The 19,831-nt window shown below is 46.8% G+C and overlaps 1 protein-coding gene across 1 annotated transcript in view; it reads right to left on the bottom strand.

Moving 5' to 3' along the window:
* LOC147605161 (alpha-1,4 glucan phosphorylase L isozyme, chloroplastic/amyloplastic-like) overlaps positions 1-19,831 on the bottom strand; it is a 148,135-nt gene that overhangs the window by 121,573 nt on the left and 6,731 nt on the right. Inside the window, 4 exon segments of the mRNA XM_086794326.1 lie at positions 15,453-15,724; positions 15,840-16,115; positions 16,213-16,389; positions 16,478-16,579. Of these exon segments, the coding sequence (XP_086650452.1) occupies positions 15,453-15,724; positions 15,840-16,115; positions 16,213-16,389; positions 16,478-16,579 (827 nt within the window).

Below are 19,831 nucleotides of genomic sequence, written 5' to 3' on the forward strand. Positions count from 1 at the left end.
ACGAAGAGAGGGGGCTTGTTGTTTAGAGAGGGACTTCTAGGAGGGAGCGCAGGAGAGAAGCGTGGGCGAAAGAGTTCGCTGTGTAGGGGGTTGGAGTGCGAGGACGGAAGAGCCCCGCAGATGTTTTGATTGGGTGGCTAGTTGCAGCCACAGATGCTTAGAGAGGAGCGTGGAACAGGGTGGTATGGCCACCGTGTGGGTTCTCAGGCGGGCTTAGCTGCACTGCAAGGTGAACGTGCAGCGAAGAGGCAGGCGCAGGAGGGACTGGCCGTGAGGGTTAGCCAGTGAGAGGACGGGGTTGGTGTAGCGACTGGAGACACCGACCGGATTAAGGCAAGAGGTGGTGACGTGTGGAGGCAGCCAGACGGCTGCAGGCGTCAAAGAATTTATGGGCTGGTGACTGCAGCCGCAAGCATATGCAGAAATGCGAAGGTGTGATTGGGACTGAGTTGACGGGCTGACAGTATTCGAGTGTGGGCCTGGCGTTAAAGGTAGTGGACTGGCGACAAGATGCAAGTCAAGAGCGGAGCGCAAGAGTTTGTGGGAGGGTTAGCGAGCTAAGGCAAAACAGGTGGGTCAGAGGCTGGTGGATTCTGCAGGCGACGGCGACTGGAGACAGCAGAGAAGGCCGCCTTGGGTAGGAGACCGCCGTTGAGGTGACAGAGAAACAAGTGTGGAGGTCGCAGGCATGGCTGCTGGAGGGCTGGCGTGAGACTAACTGGCGTGTGGGAGACGCCTAGGTGCTGGTGTTGAGAAAAATAGAGAAGCGGGCTGCCACAGAGCAGAGGTTGAGAGCAGTGGCTGGGTTTTGGTTTTGTCTTGAGGACTGGCAGTGAGCTGGTGGTGTAGCAGAGAGTCATCTGCTGAGGAGCAGAGCAGAGAGTGAAGAGGGCTGCTGCAGAGAAGCGAGGAGCGAAGGGATTTTGGAGCGACCAGGAGCTGGAGAGGGCTATTTGCGAGCGGGTGCTTGGTGTAGCTGGTGTCTGGGATATTTTGGGATATCCACCTCTGTAAAGGTCAAGGTCTTTTCTGAAATATGAGTCTTGTTCATGCTCTTTGGTCTGGTGTTCTGGTGTGTTTGCATGCGTGTGTGGAAGTGTGGCATGCTATAAGGGCGTAAACAGCTTTACCGCTTCCGTGCCATCACTTTTTGGTGCCTCCACAGAGGAACAGATTTCCTCTGGTTTGTGAAAGAGAAAAAGGGCTGTGTGAAGAAAGATTTGGGAAATGGCTCAGGATTTTCCGGAGTATTGGGGATTGCCACAGGAGAATGCAACCAGGTTTCTGGAGAAAATGGAGTTTACAGCTTTGATGAAAGATAGGGCAACCCCGGAGATCCTTTCTCGGATTTTGGCTTATTGCTTGCAGGGTGATGCAAAAGAATGGCTGCAGATGTTTGAGACTGCACACAGGAATGTTCATCGACAGGATCCTGAGTACCGTGTAGTCAGAGCTGCATTTTTGGCACAGTTTGTCCATGTGAAGAGTCCGAATGAAGTGTGGAAGGAGTTGTGTAACATTCAGCAGAAGGACGGTCAGGATGTGGATCAGTATTTGATAGAGTTTGGTAGACTATGGAGTCTATGGTGTGAGGCTCTGATTCCTGAAGTACCCCCACAGATGATAAAGAGGGAGCGGTTTGTGGCTGGTCTGGAGCCAACAATCCGACTGAAAGTGGAGCTGAAGAACCTGGATAGCTTTGAGGAGGCTGTCAGAGTTGCTTGTGAGAAGGAGTGGAAGGTGAAGCGTCTGAGGCAGTTGGGAATGCAGGAAGAGCCAAAGAGGTTTGTGAAGATGCCAGAGATTGAGGGTATGCATCCTGGAAGAAAAGCTGCTACTGTTCCTAAACAGGAGGATTCTTTGAAGAGGGAGGTTCATGATGCAGTGGAGCTCATGAAGTCTTTAAGCTTGAATTGGATAGAGTCTGCAGGAAGAGGAAGAGGCATAGGTGATGTGGGAAGGAAGACTGATGCATCATCTGGTTTTGAAAGGAATTCAGTAGATATTGGAAGAGGGAGAGGGTATCCGTGTGATGTGCAATGCCGGAATTGTGGTGAGTGGGGTCATATCAGTCCACAATGTGAGAGACCAGCCAAAGCTAATGGTGGTATATATCAATTGTCTTTGGGAATGAGTGATAGGGTGATTGGCCCTAATGTGCAGGTGAAGGAGGCAATTCAGCCCAGTGTTTGTGAAGCCCATAAGGTCACATTTGCAGAGCAGGGTATGGGACAGATTAGCCTGTTGGAAGTGAAGAAGGATGAGGTTTCTGGAATCAGCCCTGAAGAGCTTTCAGAAGGTGAGGAGGAGGAGGATGGAAGTGTTGATGGTGCTGTGGATTGTGAAAGTGATGCTAGTGCTGTGGAGCCTGATGAGTTTGAGGATGGATATGACTTGGATGATCTCTTTGATTTAGAAAAGAGTAATGACTTGCAGGTGCCAGTACTTCAGCCAGTCAAGGTGGAGTGTGATGATCAAGGTGTCACTAATGAAGATACTGTGGACGCAGTGTGTATGGATGATCCGGGTGATGGGTTGGATATTGCAGCCTGTTGTGAGAGTGTGGATGGTGAGCTGGACAGTGTACTTGATAGTGCACTCGATGATCTGTTGAAGTTGGCTTCCTTGGAGAAGGAAACAAATACTTGCATGCCAGTTGTGCAGCAAGAAGGGAGTGATGGTGTGACTGATGGTGAGCTGGATGCTCCTTTGGTTGATGGTGCGATAGATTTCGCAGGTGTGGATGCTGATCAAAAGGTGTGTGTTCCTTGTCATGCCCAAGAGGATGAGGTGGTTGTGAGTGGTGAGGATGCATGTGAGGCTATTGTTGTTGGTCAGGGGGACCAAGATGCTTTGCCTGGGAGTTTGGGGAGCTTGGACTTGGTTGGGATGCCTGTGCAAGATGTGGAGAATCTTGAAGGATCGCCAATGGTCTTGAAGCTGGAGAAACTGCAGGAAAGCAACAATGATGAGTCTACAGAGCATGAGGTTGCTGTGTGTGATGTTGATGGGCTGAAGGGAAGTGAGTGTATGGTGAACACACCACATGTGGATGCTCAGCAAATGGATGAGTGGTTTGGTTATAGTTCGAGTCTGGCAGATTGCCCAGAGGAAGGGTTGGAAGCCAATGATGTGGGTGGCAAATTGGGTGACCATGAGATGGGAGTTGATGATGAGATGTCTGTTATTTCGGTATATGATTATGAATGGGGGTCAGATGTGTCAGAGGAGAGTGAAGGTGAGGAGTGGATGTCTCCATTACAAGGTTATGTGAGCTGGTCTGGAGGAGGAAGTGCAACAGTGGGAGGTAATGAGGCCATATATGAAGAGCCAAGGGGGTTGCTGGAAATGGAAGGTTATGACAGGGTGTATCAATGGTTGTTTGATGGAGAAAGATGCATGAAGGATTGGAAGGTAGATGCACCGAGGTTTCTGTTTGATCCAGGGGGATAAGTGGTTTCTGATTGTGTAGCTGCTGGACATAAATGTCTCAGCAGAAGAAAGGGGGTTGCTAAATATGTGTGTAGTTTTTTGGGAACCTCAAACTCGACTTGTACATGTGTACATGAGTGTTGTTCGTGTTGTGATGAAGTCATGGGAGCACCCATTGACTCAGTGTGGGCGTTGTGGATGCGGCAGTCAGGCTTCTGGCTTTGATGAAAGTGAATTTGCAGGAAAAAGATGAAATTCTGGAGAGACAGCTCGTCCGGAGCGTGTTATGCTGGAGATGGTGTCAGCCATTCGATTGTTTTTGTTTGTGTGCGCGTCCTCAAAAAGTAAGTGGGCACTCGTAGGTTGTATTGAAGGGTGTGTGGCGCATGAGGGCAATAGAAAAGGGAGCCATGAGCCTTTGCATTGGTGTGAAAGCAATATGGTGGCCAATTTTTAAAATTAAATAAAATAGAAAATAAACGTGGCCTTATTTTGGAAGGTGGCGTGGAAGATTAAGTTGCCGCCAGCTAGGTGCTTCTGGAAGCTGGTCGGCGCAGCTAGACGAAGAGAGGGGGCTTGTTGTTTAGAGAGGGACTTCCAGGAGGGAGCGCAGGAGAGAAGCGTGGGCGAAAGAGTTCGCCGTGTAGGGGGTTGGAGTGCGAGGACGGAAGAGCCCCGCAGGTGTTTTGATTGGGTGGCTAGTTGCAGCCACAGATGCTTAGAGAGGAGCGTGGAACAGGGTGGTATTGCCGCCGTGTGGGTTCTCAGGCGGGCTTAGCTGCACTGCAAGGTGAACGTGCAGCGAAGAGGCAGGCGCAGGAGGGACTGGCCGTGAGGGTTAGCCAGTGAGAGGACGGGGTTGGTGTAGCGACTGGAGACACCGACCGGATTAAGGCAAGAGGTGGTGACGTGTGGAGGCAGCCAGACGGCGGCAGGCGTCAAAGAATTTATGGGCTGGTGACTGCAGCCGCAAGCATATGCAGAAATGCGAAGGTGTGATTGGGACTGAGTTGACGGGCTGACAGTATTCGAGTGTGGGCCTGGCGTTAAAGGTAGTGGACTGGCGACAAGATGCAAGTCAAGAGCGGAGCGCAAGAGTTTGTGGGAGGGTTAGCGAGCTAAGGCAAAACAGGTGGGTCAGAGGCTGGTGGATTCTGCAGGCGACGGCGACTGGAGACAGCAGAGAAGGCCGCCTTGGGTAGGAGACCGCCGTTGAGGTGACAGAGAAACAAGTGTGGAGGTCGCAGGCATGGCTGCTGGAGGGCTGGCGTGAGACTAACTGGCGTGTGGGAGACGCCTAGGTGCTGGTGTTGAGAAAAATAGAGAAGCGGGCTGCCACAGAGCAGAGGTTGAGAGCAGTGGCTGGGTTTTGGTTTTGTCTTGAGGACTGGCAGTGAGCTGGTGGTGTAGCAGAGAGTCATCTGCTGAGGAGCAGAGCAGAGAGTGAAGAGGGCTGCTGCAGAGAAGCGAGGAGCGAAGGGATTTTGGAGCGACCAGGAGCTGGAGAGGGCTATTTGCGAGCGGGTGCTTGGTGTAGCTGGTGTCTGGGATATTTTGGGATATCCACCTCTGTAAAGGTCAAGGTCTTTTCTGAAATATGAGTCTTGTTCATGCTCTTTGGTCTGGTGTTCTGGTGTGTTTGCATGCGTGTGTGGAAGTGTGGCATGCTATAAGGGCGTAAACAGCTTTACCGCTTCCGTGCCATCAACGGCACTGTGGGGGGACGGCAGGGAGCCATTGCACGCTGTCCCGACTGTTTTTTGCCCCTTTTTTTTGGCCGTTTCTAGCCGTTTATGGCTGTTTGGGGACGCCTTGGCCGTTTCTAGCCGTTTATGGCTATTTGGGTGGCCGTTTGGGGATGCCTTGAGCCTTGAGGCTTGGCCTTTGAGGCTTGGGCCTTGGCCCTTGGCCCTTGCCTCTCTCTTGCCTTGGCCTTTAGGCTTGGGGCCTTGGGCCCTGGCCCTTGCCTCTCTCTCTCTCTTGCTCTTGCCTATCTAATATCTATATAAGAACAAGGCTACAAGGCTACAAGCACACACACACCCCTTCAACTTTCAAGGTTTCAAGGCTTCAAAGTCCAAGCAACTCTCTCTCTCAACTTTCAAGCCTCAAGCCTCAAGCCACACTCTATGAGTGTATCTACTCTCTCTAGTCTCTCTCCCTCAAGCTTCTTCTAACTTCCAACTTCCAAGTTCGAAGCCTCTCACACAAGGCCCTACTCTCTACTATCTAGATGCTCTCTCTCTCTCTCTCTCTCTCTCTCTCTCTCTCTCTCTCTCTCTCTCTCTTGCGAGGCATGCGGGACACCCAGTCAGGGTGCTGACCACAGAGGATATTGAGGAGATCCGCCAGTGTCCGATGCGGCACATATTATGAGATGGAGGCACCTCCATAGTGTACCCCTCCGTCCCACATGATATTGTATCCCCTCACTATATTCCACTCACCTCCATAGCGTACCCCCCCCCTCGCTATATTCCAGTTCCAGTTTCATTTTCTAGGTGCCAGTAGTATCATCTTTATTTTTCATTTTCTAGGTTTTTTTTTTTTTTTAATCCAGACATTGTATCAGATCCACCATGATGTAACTTTTGGTCTCATAGGTCATTATGGCCTTTTGAAGACGTTAATATAACATTTCATTTCTCTCTCTCTCTCTCTCTCTCTCTCTCTCTCTCTCTCTCTCTCAATATGACCACATAAGAAAGGACTTTAGTACCATTCTAGAAGGATATCATGACTTGGTGGATCTGCTCACACATGCCAAGCTTGCTGCTGTAGGCATTTATATCACCAAGATTCTTAAACATCATGGCTACCTTACAGCACAATGCGACCATACGACAAGCTCCATATCACTCCCATGAAGGGAGAAGGCTTTGTATTTCCCTCCAATGAAGGGAGGAGGCTTTGTTTTTTTTGTTTCTTACAGCTTTGTAATAATTTCATGGAGGTCCCATGGGCCGTTTATCGGCTCCCAGAGGACGATAATACATTCCTCTTCTTCTTCTTCTTCTCTCATTGCTCAAGGCTCAAGCCATCTTCAACCATCATACCATGGCATCCTCCTCACGTGCCAGGGCTTCCCGTAGAAGAACAATGGGATGGACGTGGTGGGAGGAGGTTAACTACACCCCATCCACTCATGAAGGCAGTTCTCGGCTATGGGGATGCAAGCTTTGCCCGTACCGGCGAACGGGTGGCGCCGACAAAGTGTGAGCCCACCTCTTGCATGAGTGGGCATGAGGTGAGGTTTTGCACGAATGTCACGCCCGAGAAGAGACGGGAACTTCTTGACAAGCTTGCCGTCGAGGCGGTCAAAGCGGCAAGGACACCACCAGTGGCCGTGGATCCCACGACGATGGGGAGAGGAACTCAAGCCTCTACAATGGAGTCATGTGGTGGATCGAGATCATGCACGCCATCACCTTCACCATCGAGTTGGAATGTTGCTCCATCCACAACGCCGGCACCCTCCATCTCCACGGCCTCTCAACCATTACGTGGCCCACAGCGACAATCTACACTTGGGGAGAATTGGAACCCCAAGTTGAAGGAGGAGGTGGATATGGCGGTGGCCCGCTTCTTCTTCCACGACCACATTGCCTTTCAAGCGGCTAGGTAAGTGCAATCGATCATTGCCAATTCATCATTCATGTTTTCATCATCCTAGTCCCCTTCTCATTAGTAAATTGCTTTCTTGAATAGGTCGTAATACTTCAAGGTCATGGTTAAGAAGATTGGGGAGTATGGCTCAACCTATACGCCCCCCTCATCCGAGAGCTTGCGCACTACATTGCTCGAGAAGGAGAAGCGCATTGTAGAGCAAGCGGCCGACAACACAAAGCGGCAGTGGGAGAGGAACGGAGTCTCCCTCATTGTGGATGGATGGAGTGACACCCGCAAGAGGAGTATTCATGGCGTGGTTGCATATTCCCGCGGAGAGATGTACTTCATCTTATCTCATGATGCATCCGGCACCGGGAAGAGCGCGGATGTGCTTGTGGCGGAGTGGGCTACCACCATGGAGATTATTGGCCCCGAGCATGTAGTGGGCTTTGTTGCGGATAGCGGGCCTTCCAATAGGGTGGCGGGAGCTATCCTCCAAGGTTTGTACGGACATGTCAGAGTGTCCTTTTGTATGGCTCATTGCCTAAACAACCTCCTCAAGGACATAGGGGCATTGCCATGGATCAGGCCGCTCATTGAGGAGGCCAACACCATGGTCTCCTTTGTCCTCAACCACCAAAGACTTCGGTATGAGTTCAACAAGAGGTCCTCTCTCTCTCTCCTCAAATATTCCGACACCCGGTTTGCCTACAACTTCCTCATGTTGGGCTGGTTGAAGGATTGTAGTGGTGCTTTGAGGGTGTTTTTCCTTAGCGACGAGTTTGTCGACGTGCAAGAGTCCCGTACAAACACTGGCCAAGAGTGTAGGTTACAAGCGATGACGCCTATTGGTGGGAGCGTGTGAAGACCACGGATGCTATGGTGAGGCCCATAGTCTACCTATTGAGGATTGTAGATGCTATGCAACCATGCATAGGCAAGGTCTACGAGGCCATGGATCGCATGATAGAGAAGTTGAAAGACTTCGTGTCTGACGAAGACAAATACGAGGAGATCCATGCCTTGTGTCTAGGAAGGTGGAATTCCTACTACTCTCCATTGCATGCAGCGGCTTATGTGGTGGACCCAGAATTCCAAGGCAACAAACAAGAGAGCGACCAGAAGGTGAGCGCTAGATGGAGGATCATCTTGGACCGTCTTGTGCCTAATGCATCGGTTAGGCGCAAGATCAGGGACCAACTTTCCATGTACAGATCATTTCATGTCTCCTATGGCAGTCATGATGCAAAGATCGACCGCTCCAAAGTTGGTGTTGCTCTATGGTGGGAGGACAACAGCTTGCCATCCGCATACTTGGCCAGGCCGTCATCTCCTCTTGCTTGGAGCAACTTGGAGTACCTACAGCCACATTGCCTCTAGGAAGAGGAACCGACTCGGGGTAGAGCATGCCAATGACCTTGTCTTCGTCAACGCGAACTTGCGAATGCTTTGCAAGAGCGTGACCAAGAAGGCACATCCCTTCACCGAGTGAGAGATGAGTCAACAAGAAGGGCAACAAGAGGATGAGGTGCAGGAGCAGCATGCTAGTGAGGATGAGAGTGAGGATGAGCTTGATGCTCCTTTGGCACAAGCTACCCATGACCATGAGGCGAGCACTTCACGTGGATGATCATTCATGGATCATGATTCATGGGCCTTACTACTTAGCTCTAGCCTCTAGGCTTTAGCACTTTTTGTCATTGACTCATTTGAGTCCGTCCATGTATTCTGCCTCCTTAAGGCTTAGTCCTGACTCTTGAGTCATGACTCGTTTTGTATCTACTTAATTATTAATACAATCAACCATCAACACCTTCACTCTTTGAAGGGCGTATTTTGTTAATATGACTCAAAAGCTTACCATTTTAGTGTAAATTTGTGCTCATTTTGATATACTTCCAAAGTAGAATAAGTGTAGAGTAGAAAAACTTTTAAAAAAAGTATTTTTTGAGTGTCGTTCCCTCCCCCGTCCCCCGTTACCGTCTCCCGTCCCTTGTGACTATGGCTGAATTCTAAGCATTGAAGCTACCAATTCCTCCACTGAGCTTCCAAATGTTACACGTGCTTTCTCATTATGTGTATACATTGGACTGGCATCCATGGCAGTTATGTGCAAAAGATTAATGCCAATCATGTGATACTATGAATATGGCTTCCGTTGGGACTTGTGTATGTGTTCATACTCGGAATTGCCTAGAGAATTGGTTTTCCATTGGATCTGGTACCTCAAGTACTTGCCTGGAACACGTCTATTTTGGTATAGTCTCATGAACGGAGATTGTCCATACCAATGTTACATTGCATAGCATCTTTATGTGCTTGCTTGCAAATTGAATTTGCATGTTGTTTTCATGCTTGCTTGACCAATGTGTAGTTCCAGGTAAGGGGACACCCGCTCATGAACCGTGCATGTGAAACTGTCTGCTGACATGGTGTAACTGTTTGGCCCCCCTAGCTCTTTTTCACATAATGGAACTCATGTCCGGACACATGGACAGATTGATGAAAGCATGGAAACAGGGTTCATGAAGTTGGCACAAGAAAAAGTACCAGTTTTGGTCAAAAGCAAGGAAAAGCAAAAAAGTCAACTCATTTGACCGCGAGCCAAGGGCACCATTGGAAAGAGGAGATTGAGCCGAACCAAAAAGGTAAAGGCTGCTTTTCCAAAAAGCAGCCCCAAGGCCAAAAAGCAAGGCTCTGAAGATAGAAAAGCATAAATCAAGAACTTTGGCAAAAGATTAATAATATTTTATTATTATTAAAATATAAAAACAAAAAGACAAAAGCAAAGCTTGGTTAGAGCTTTTTGGCAAAAAGTGGGCCTCTCCCCAAGTATAAAAAGACACTTTGAGTCTCTCTCTGGGATCAAGTGCATAAAGTTGTGGAGACATCATCTTCATCATCTACCTTACCTCCGATTTCACCTCCTTGCGCCTGGCCGCCGCCCAGCTCAGCCAGCCAAAGCTGCTCCGCCCAGCTCAGCCGCCCCAGAGCTGCCGCCTGTGCAGAGCCGCTCATAACCACCAAAGCTTCTAGCATTTTCTCCAAATTCTCAGCAAGGGAAATTGGATATTAAACTCATATATCCGCCACCTTGGGTGTTTGCTTTTTTCGTCGAGAAAGCTTCCTGAGGATTTTCTTGAAGATTGGGTATTGAGTTCACTTGGACTTGGATTTGGATTTGGATTTGGATTTGGACTCGGATTTGGGACTTGGACTTGGATTTGGATTTGGAACTTGGACTTGGATTTGGATTTGGATTTGGATTTGGACTTGGACTTGGACTTGGAACTTGGACTTCGATTTGGATTTGGACATGGACTTGGATTTGGACTTTGACTTGGATATTGGATACGGTACTAGCCCGATGAGAGATACTTGTGAGTCATGCCCGTGGTGTAATCGGCATCAGAGATCTCGTGCCTCGACAATGACTTGGATATCCTACATCGACATATCTGTTTGTTTTATGTTCATTGATTGTATTGATCTTGGCTAGCGTACCCTTGGATTGTTCCTAAATAAATTCCTGGGAGCGGGGCATGTTCCCCGCTCAGTGTGGTGCACTATGCAAGATCCCTATTCCCTTCTCTCTCTTCCCTCTCTCTCTATATCTTTATCGCTTGGACACATGGTTGAATCTGTCACGGCACACCCCGTTGGGCTTTCAGTGGTATCAGAGCAAGATTTCTCTTGAAGAAACTTTCTTGGGGTGACAGAGCCAAGTGGAGATCAGAGGGAGACCAAGGACCTAATGAAGGGAACAACTATCAGGTGGATCTAGGACTTCAAGACAGGAACCAAGGCCATCAATCTATTTCCCATGAGACCACGGCCATGACATCAGCAAAGTACCGAGATTTTTAGCAGTTTAGACAGTTTCTCCAAGATGAAGAATTCCTTGCTTGGAGAGCCAAGGAGGAGCGAACCAAAGAAGGGCTCAAATATTTGAAGATTTCATCAAGGACCGAGCCATCGAAGCCGATGGGGTTGACGTTGCCAAAGCTTATCTTCGGGCCAAAGGAGTCACCATTTCGGAAAGATCTAGAGCTACCCGTTCCATTTCTCATGGAAGAAACAGGGAGGCTATTTCCAGGCCTACTTTGTCAGATGCAGCTTCTTCAGGACAGATAAAGGAAAGAAAGGTGAGGAAGCCTACAACAACCGGCAAGATGGACTTCAAGCCGAGAGAGAAGAGCGACAAACTTGATGCTTTTCATGGAAAGCAAGATACACAAACAGCATTATCTTTTGTTAAGCAATTCCATGCTGCTTTTGGAGGAGACGACTACTCTGTAAAGTCAAAGCTTCGAATGGTTCAAATTCATTTGAAGAATGCCGCCTTGAATTGGTGGCTAAAGGTGGTACAAAAAGGGACTGAGCCAAAGACATGGACCAATTTCAAGACCATGTTCAACAAGAAGTTTCTACCCACGAATTTTGAAGCAAATTTGCAAAAAGAATGGGATGCGGTAAAACAAAAAGTGGGCGAGAATGTGGCATCTTACCTTAACAACATTTCAGCAATTTCTTTGAAGTTTACTTCATATACTCCCATTCCACCGCTAATGGAAATGTGTAAGTTTGTGAATGGATTGCAACCTAAGCTTATGCAAGTAGTGTAATGGCTAGACCAAAAACATTGGAAGAAGCCCAAGACAAGGTTTTAGAAGCCAAGGCCTTGTACATGCCTTGGATGAACGGCAAGACAAAGAATGACAATCGAGATCCACCTCAAAGGAAGAAGTTTAAAGACCGACCCCCATCAAGAGCCGAGTCTCAAGAGAAGAAGGATGGGAGTGGGGACAAACCCCCACTCTTTCGAAGAAGAGTATCCCTCGAGCAACGTGAAGAATATGCCAAAGAAGAGAATTGTTTTCAATGTGGAAAGAAGGGACACATGGCTACAAATTGTCCTAACAAGCCAAAGCAAGAAGCCAGACAGATCAAAAGATCATCAAATTGACATCTTGCCAAGAAGTTTATCAAGAGGAGATTGCATTGGAGTAATCTTGTACCATGAGCGTCATGCTCTGGCCTATGAAAGTCTTGGATGAGAATTTCAAGGATTATATTGAAACAGATTGTAGAATGGAAATTTCGTGACTTTTTATGTCATCAAAAAAGATTCTTTTTATGAAGTAAACCCGTTTATGATTCAACAAAGGATTTGAGGCCAAAAGTGATGAAAGAAGGTCATTACAACTCTAGCTTTGGAAAGCAACTAGCCTAGCAAAGAACAGACATTGAGCTATATGTTCTAGAATGTTTGGTTTTGTCAGATAGTCAAGTTTTAATCGACAAAAGCTAGCAAGATTATTACACCCATTGAATGTTCTATGGAGAGTATTGCTATGGATTTAATCTTTGGATTGCCAAAGTCAGGGAATGATGGTATAAGAACCTTCTAACGTTACCAAGAAGATCAACCATGTATATTATCAATTGGACCTTTTAGATCATTGGAGGACACATAATGCCTTCCTTGAAGGATTATTGGAATCATGTGCAGGGTCACCCCCCAAAGGATCCTGTATTGAAGGATCCACCAGGGGTGGAAGAGACAAAACAGATAGAGTTTTATTTTGTAAGAAAAAGAGGAAAGACAATGGTCAGAAAGTTCCTCTTGGAATACAAGAATTATTCGCTATTGGATGCGAAATGGATGCTAGAGAAGTACCTTAAGGACTATCTAGATATACTTCGAGTTTATGAGAAAGTGGTTGGTTCAGATATATTTGAGGTGCAGGTATATCAACGTCTTGCGATCAAGACAGATTCAAGAGAGAGGGATTATACCTCTAGCCCTCTTCATTGTATATATATTGGACTAGAATTGATCATTATTCTACTTATAATGGTTACTTGGACATGCCCTAGTTTGGGTAGCAGCGATGCTTGATAGCCCAAGAAGTAAGACTTGTATTTGGGTGGCAATGATGCCAAAACGAGATTTGTATATGGGAGGCAACGATTCCAGAAGACCCATTGGACGGCAACGATGCCAAATATCTTGGACTTCACAGTCAAGCAGACATTGCGACTAGATGGCCCACATGACTGTATTGGATTTCATAGTCGGGCGGTCATTGCGACCAGATGGCCCCAGATGACTGTATTGGATTTCATAGTCGAGTGATCAATGCAACCAGATGGCCTAGGGGTCTATTGATGAGCTCTTGAGCGGTCCTAGTGACCAGATAACCTTGACCGATAGTCTGAGCGGGAGCTAGATAGCTCAGCGCGGTTTCCAATGAAACCAGACAGGACAATCCATGAACAGGAGTATCGTTACTTATGCACTGCATACTGATGTATATTTGAATTTCTTTGCCTTCGTGTGCTATTTTTGATGTGTGGACAATGCTTGGATTTATGGGGCATGTGATAGTCCACTGGGCTCCAGACTACCTGGCCAATACCTGGAGTACCCAATAGACGCCAATGATGCATACTTGTTTGTTGACTAGCTTTTTGTAGAAGGTAATTCTGCATTTATTATATCTAACACATGTGACAGCCCTGAAGAAGTACCATCAAGAACAAAGACATTGGTCAAAGATAAGACAGAGAGATGTTGCCAGATGAGCAAATGACACCACAGGTATGGGGAAAGACCAGATGCACAAGCTCAGCTGACAAAGCTAGTACTGAGAAATATTTGAAACATACGGATATACTTAGAACACATGGATATACATGGAACATATGGATGTGCTTGGAACACTTACAGTCCGCAGTTGAGGACGTCCTTTTGCTCTCACATAGAGCTCATTTGACTATTGTTTTTTAAGAACACCGTAAACATAAACTCTTCATAAATACAAAGAAGATTGAGTTCTTCTTGTCGGAGATACACTATCTTAGGATGGATCCTACAAAAATTAATGCAATTCAGAATTGACCTGAATTGAGATTGGTGCATGAGATCCGTACTTTTCTTGGATTATGCTCTTACTACCACCGCAGGTTCATTTGGCACATTGCATGGATTGCTTCTCCTTTACATGACTTGACAAAGAAGAAGGCTATATTTAAATGGACTAATGTAGAGAGATGCATTCCTCAAATTGAAATATGCAATTACACATGGTCCAGTGTTGATCATTCTGAATTTGCAAAAACCATTCGGTGTGGAATGTGATGCATATGGAGATTGCATAGGAGTTGCCCTAAATTAAGAGGGACATGCTGTGGCTTATGAGAGCCGTAGACTGCATGATGCAGAGCTCTCTCTTGGCATTTATAAGAAAGAGCTCTTGGCTGTAATTCATGCATTAACCATATGGAAACATTACTTTCTTGTGGCTGATTTCATTGTGAAAACAGATCACCAAAGTTTGAGGTATTTTCTTACTCAAACTAAATTGTCATAGTAAAATATGAGAATGGCCGATTTCCTCTCTATGTTTCATTTTCAGATCTTGCACACCCCAAGAAACAAGAATGTAGTGGCAGATGCCTTGTCAAGAAAGCCGTATGTGGCAGCTATCTCGGTTGCCTATACCATACGAATGCTGATTTTGCCACTATTTGGACCGATTTGATGGCTTGTCATGCACATGCCTCATATGTGATCAAAGAGGGTTATCTTATGAAAGATAATTGTCTGTGTGGTATCTGACATGAGGCAAAAGGTTTTGAATGAGTGCCATGCTACTCCATATACTAGTCATAGAGGTATAATGCCTAATATGCACCTGATTGAGCAGTATGACATAGGGGCACATGTATCATCTGTCATCAAAAGGTAAAATTTGATAGGCAAAAGGCACCAAGGTTTGCTTCAACCATTGCCTATTCCCACTCAACCATGGGAAAGTATTACAATGGATTTCATAAGGAACTTACCATAGACCCAACAGGGTAAAGCAGCAGTGTTTTGACTGTGTGGAAAAAAGACACAAATACCAACACTACAATTCACACATAAGCATAAGAATGTCAACCTATCCATCTCTTGCATACATGTATTTGGCTCCCTAACAATCTGCCCCTGAGGACGCCTATAATTCATGCTGTCCAGCCAGAGCAAGTATTTTTATTTGCAACAAATGTAACCAGCACAGATTTTGCTCACCTTACAAATTGTGGTCAAAAACTTCAGGCCTAAGAATGGTTTAGTTTAGCGTTTGGGGATGTCAAACCTTTGTATCTTAATTTTTTGGATTTTGTTTTGACGAGTCAACATCCAGGGCTGCAAATCTATAAAATAATGAACCTCCCCACCCCTCCCCCCAACCCCAAAAGGAAAATGTCACAGAAACATCCATTAAGATGTGTTTAGTGACAATGTGCTCGTATTGTTACACGTAGATCCCTGGAGGACTCACAAAAGAGAACCCTTCCTTAAAAACAAGCAAAGTCACTCGAAGTGAAAAAATGTGTTACTTGTAGATTGCATTGCTTACTTCTGAGTGATTTCCCATGATTGTTCCCAAGACAGGCCTTCTATATCCACAAGAATCCGCATAAGCTCTGGAACTGACAAAGTAGGATGGGTATCATTCATTTGCAGTGCAACCTTGTTTGGAAAATCCAACCAATTGATCTCCTTGGTTGATCTTCTTTTGAAGTGAGCAACAATATCTTGGAGAGAAGCTGAGCATAAAGTATACTGTTGCTTCAGACGTAGGATCTTGCCCTCAATAGTGTCATCACCAGGATAGAGAATATGGCAAATCTGAGAACCAAATAAAGGCAAACAAGAGACATAGAACGCAGGTGAAATAAAAATGGACGAGCAGTTGCTGGTATCAATAAAGAGAACCACCTTTGCAAATACCCTTTATCTGTACCTTGGCAGCATTTGCATGAGCTCTGCCAGCTTCTTCATGGCTACCAGAGTTAAAGGCACCAAGGTCGAACCTTTCAGCCGGCACTGTTGTTGACCATAAGCGCAAATTGATTGTATTCTTTGTCTTATATCCAGGGATTGGCACATCATACGCAACAGCCTTAATATCTTCACCATGTACCCACTGCTTCTTACCGTCAGAACCCTCAACAATTTCACCAAAAAATTTGATGGGGTAGGATATATCAAGTCTGGGAATCTCCCAAGGGTTCCCAAGCTGCACAAGTACACATAGAATGAGAATATGATTGAATGCATCGAGAGGAGGGCTTTCTGAGTTATTTAAAGATCACTTTATTTTAGATTCCAATTACCTCAAGCCAGCTTTCAGCTACTTCTTCCTGACCTTCTTTTGTTATATTCTGATGAAATAGTCCATATTTATACCTCAGCCCATAGCCCCATGCAGGGTAATTCAAGGTGGCTAAAGAGTCCAGAAAACAAGATGCAAGTCGTCCTAGACCTCCATTTCCCAATGCAGCATCAGGCTCCTGTCAAAGATTAAGCTATCATTGGTACTATTAAAGAAAAGAAATTTTTTAAGACTAGCATTGGCAAACAGGTAGATATAACACAAACCTCTTCCAAAACATCCTCTAAAGTGTGACCAAGTTTGACCAAGGCCTCTGCATAGGCATCATTCAACTCTAGATTTCCAATAGCATTGAGAAGTGCCCTTCCCTGTATGCAAATTTACCGAGCAAAAACCTCTAAGAAAATTTTTCTGAGCATGATATTTTTGGATCTCTTCACATTACAATTTCCCAAAGAAACAGTGATTGACCTATTGAAATAATAAAAAACAAATGTGTAGAGGTCATTAAGCTCTTTTAGTCCTTGTCTCGATGAAAGCCCCAACCTATACAGTAGGGCAACCCTCCTTGTTGATTACCTTATTAAGTTAAGACTGGTGTTGGAAGTCATCTCCTGTCTTAATCAGACACCAGGGCCTCTGTTGTGGGTGTGCCCGCCTTGTATAGGTGTTTTATCATTTTTCCTCACTCCCCGTATTTTTTCCCCATTTTTTCCCGTTTTTCCATGGTGTGGGTGGATGCCACAGGCTGGCAAGAGCCTCTGATGCTGGCCAACTGCACTCTTGTGTACCTGGAGCTGGCCGACTTGATCAGGAGGGGTCGTAGTGTTTTTCTCTGCTGGCCGACTAGCTGTGCCCAGTCGTGAAGGGCTGGTGGGACATTATGCGCTGGCCGACTGCACTCATGGGGCCATATAAATAGGCCCCATAATTCCCACATTGTATTCATTCAGTTTTCCCGGGATCTTGTGTATAGAGAAGAGTTTACACGCCTCTCTCTCTGTCTTTCTTGTGCTGTCTATTTTCTGCACTCTACTTGCTCTTGTGGTCTCAAGTTTGGTTATCATTTCCGCTGTGTATTTTGACATGGTATCAGAGCCCTAGGCTCTTGATAGATCTTGGGAGTTTTCTGAGCAAGAGGGGGATAGTTAAGTTGCTAATTGGTGGACTGTTTTGGACTGTTCAGGAAGAGAAGTTGCAAGAGGAAGGCGGGCTAAGGTGCTGGACAGCCACTTGCAGGTTTAGAGTTTTTTTTCCCCACCCACCCATCTTTTTTCAGTTACATCCCCGCAATGGCAAATTTGTTAGAGATGGCTCAGAAGCACGTGAAGATCCCGACTCTCCCCACGTTCCCAGTGGACCGTCAGTTGGACGGGAACAATTACGGCATCTGGAAGGTTATGATGGAGTCTGTAATGGAGTCATATGACCTTGCTGATTTCATCGTCATCGGGGTTCCACGGCTGCAAGCAGAGGAAGGGGGGTTACTGTCGATAAAGAAGGACCGAGAGGCACAGGCACAGATGTGGGATCGTGTCAACGCCAGGGTCCGGTCATTTATTTTCCTCAATTGCACACCACGAGTAATCAATCACGTAAAGCACATGACGCTGGCCAGAGGCATATGGCAGCACTTGGCTTCTCTTTATAACAGGGTATCACCCATGAAGAGGATCTCCTTGGAAGTGCAGATGCGGGTTATGAACCCTGCAAAGTCATCGACGATGCGGGAGCACATTAACAAGCTGCAGGCCCTTCAACAGGAAGTCCTCCAGGCTGGGAACGAGATATCATCTAAAGACATGGCCATTACTTTGCTGTCCCACTTGCCTGCTCAGTATTCTGCTTTCTACTCCTCTTTGATTACGAGTGGCAGGCTCAGCACCATTACCTGGGAGGAGCTTGTGCCAATGATCTTGGACCAGGAGGAACGTTTCACGAACCCTCCTCACAGCGGAGGTTCGGAGGCCTTAACTGGCCAACAGTCGAAAGGCCGGAATAACAACAAGGGCAAAGGGAAGGCTTCACCGGAGAAGTCTTCTGAGAAGAAGCCCGACTCAGAACGAGAGAAGCTAAAGGCCGAACGATCCTGCAATGATTGTGGCGAGAAAGGCCACTATTGGAGGAAGTGTCCTAAGCGGACTGGGAAGAGTGCTGATTCTTCAGCCTCAGCTGCAAAGACTCCTGCATTTGTGCACTTAGAGATGATGGACTCCGATGCTTCATCGTCTTCGAGCGAGGAGGCAGTTGGCTTCACCGCGAAGGATACCCGGGAATGGATTCTTGACAGTGGTGCTTCCAGGCACATGACTCCGTCCCGTGACTTCTTTTTGGATCTGAAACGGCAGTCAGGTCGCATTTTTATTGGCGACAACTCCACTATTCCGATACACAGTGAGGTCCGGATGGAGATTATTCCCGACGGCAAGGGGGGCAAGCATGCTTCGCGTGTTCTTTATGTTCCGGCTCTGGGTTTTCATCTTCTGTCAGTGCATGAAGTATGCAAGACTGGCTTTCGGGTGGAATTTGAGGAGCATTCAGTTGCTCTACGGGACCGTGAGACTGGCTAGGTTGTTTGGGAAGGCGGTGTAGAGAATGGTATCTACAAGCTCTCTGCACTCTCCTCGTTGACAGGTTCTCAGGTCGGAGATTTGTGGCACTTTTGTTTTGGCCACTTAAATGTGGATGCATTGTGGCGAGCTTTCCGAGACCAGATGGTGGTTGGCTTGCCAGATGTTGGCAGTAGGCAAGGACGTTGCAGCTCTTGCATACGTGGTAAGCAGCACAGGGAATCCTTTCCGAAGCAGGCTTCCAGGCGGGCTTCGAAACCGTTGGAGTTGATTCACACTAACTTGTGTGGACCTCAACACATACCATCATTGGGAGGATCTCTCTATTTCATGTTGCTTGTTGATAACTGTACCAGATTCACGTGGGTCTACTTCCTTTCTCAGAAGGACCAAGCTTTTGCACGGTTCAAGGATTGGCACGTGATGGTCGAGAAAGAGTCTGGATTGCAGGTAAAGACTCTCAGGGCTGACAAAGGAGGTGAATTCTCCTTGACTGTATTTCTCAGATTTTGTGCAGACCATGGCATCAAGAGGGAACTAGCCAATACCGGATCGCCTTCAAAGAATGGGGTTGTAGAACGCAAAAACAGGACTGTGGTGGAGATGGCGAGGACCATGCTAGAGCATCGTGATCTTCCTCGTCCACTTTGGGGAGAGGCTATGGCATCGGCTGTCCATACCCTCAACCGGTATCCAACGACTTCAGTACCGAATATGACTCCGTTTGAGGCATACTTTGGCAGGAAACCTGATGTCTCGCACTTCCGTGTTTTTGGGAGTGATGAATATGTTCATGTTCCGAAGAAGCAGAGGGGGAAGCTTGACTCCAAGTCCCGCAAGCTTATATTTGTGGGGTATAATTCTCTTTCCAAGGGATACAGATTGTATGATCCAGACAGGAATGAGATTGTTGTCAGCCGGGATGTGGTCTTTGATGAGCATATTCCAGTATCCACTGTCGAGGAGCCGCCACTTCTTGGAGATCCAGAGGAGTCTGATGATGATTCCCAGACCATTGCTCCAGTTGATCACCCTCAGTCAACACAGGAG

This window comes from Cibotium barometz, chromosome 60 (genome assembly GCF_041138505.1).
Source record: "Cibotium barometz isolate CiBa-2024 chromosome 60, ASM4113850v1, whole genome shotgun sequence".
Taxonomy (NCBI): Eukaryota; Viridiplantae; Streptophyta; class Polypodiopsida; order Cyatheales; family Cibotiaceae; genus Cibotium; species Cibotium barometz.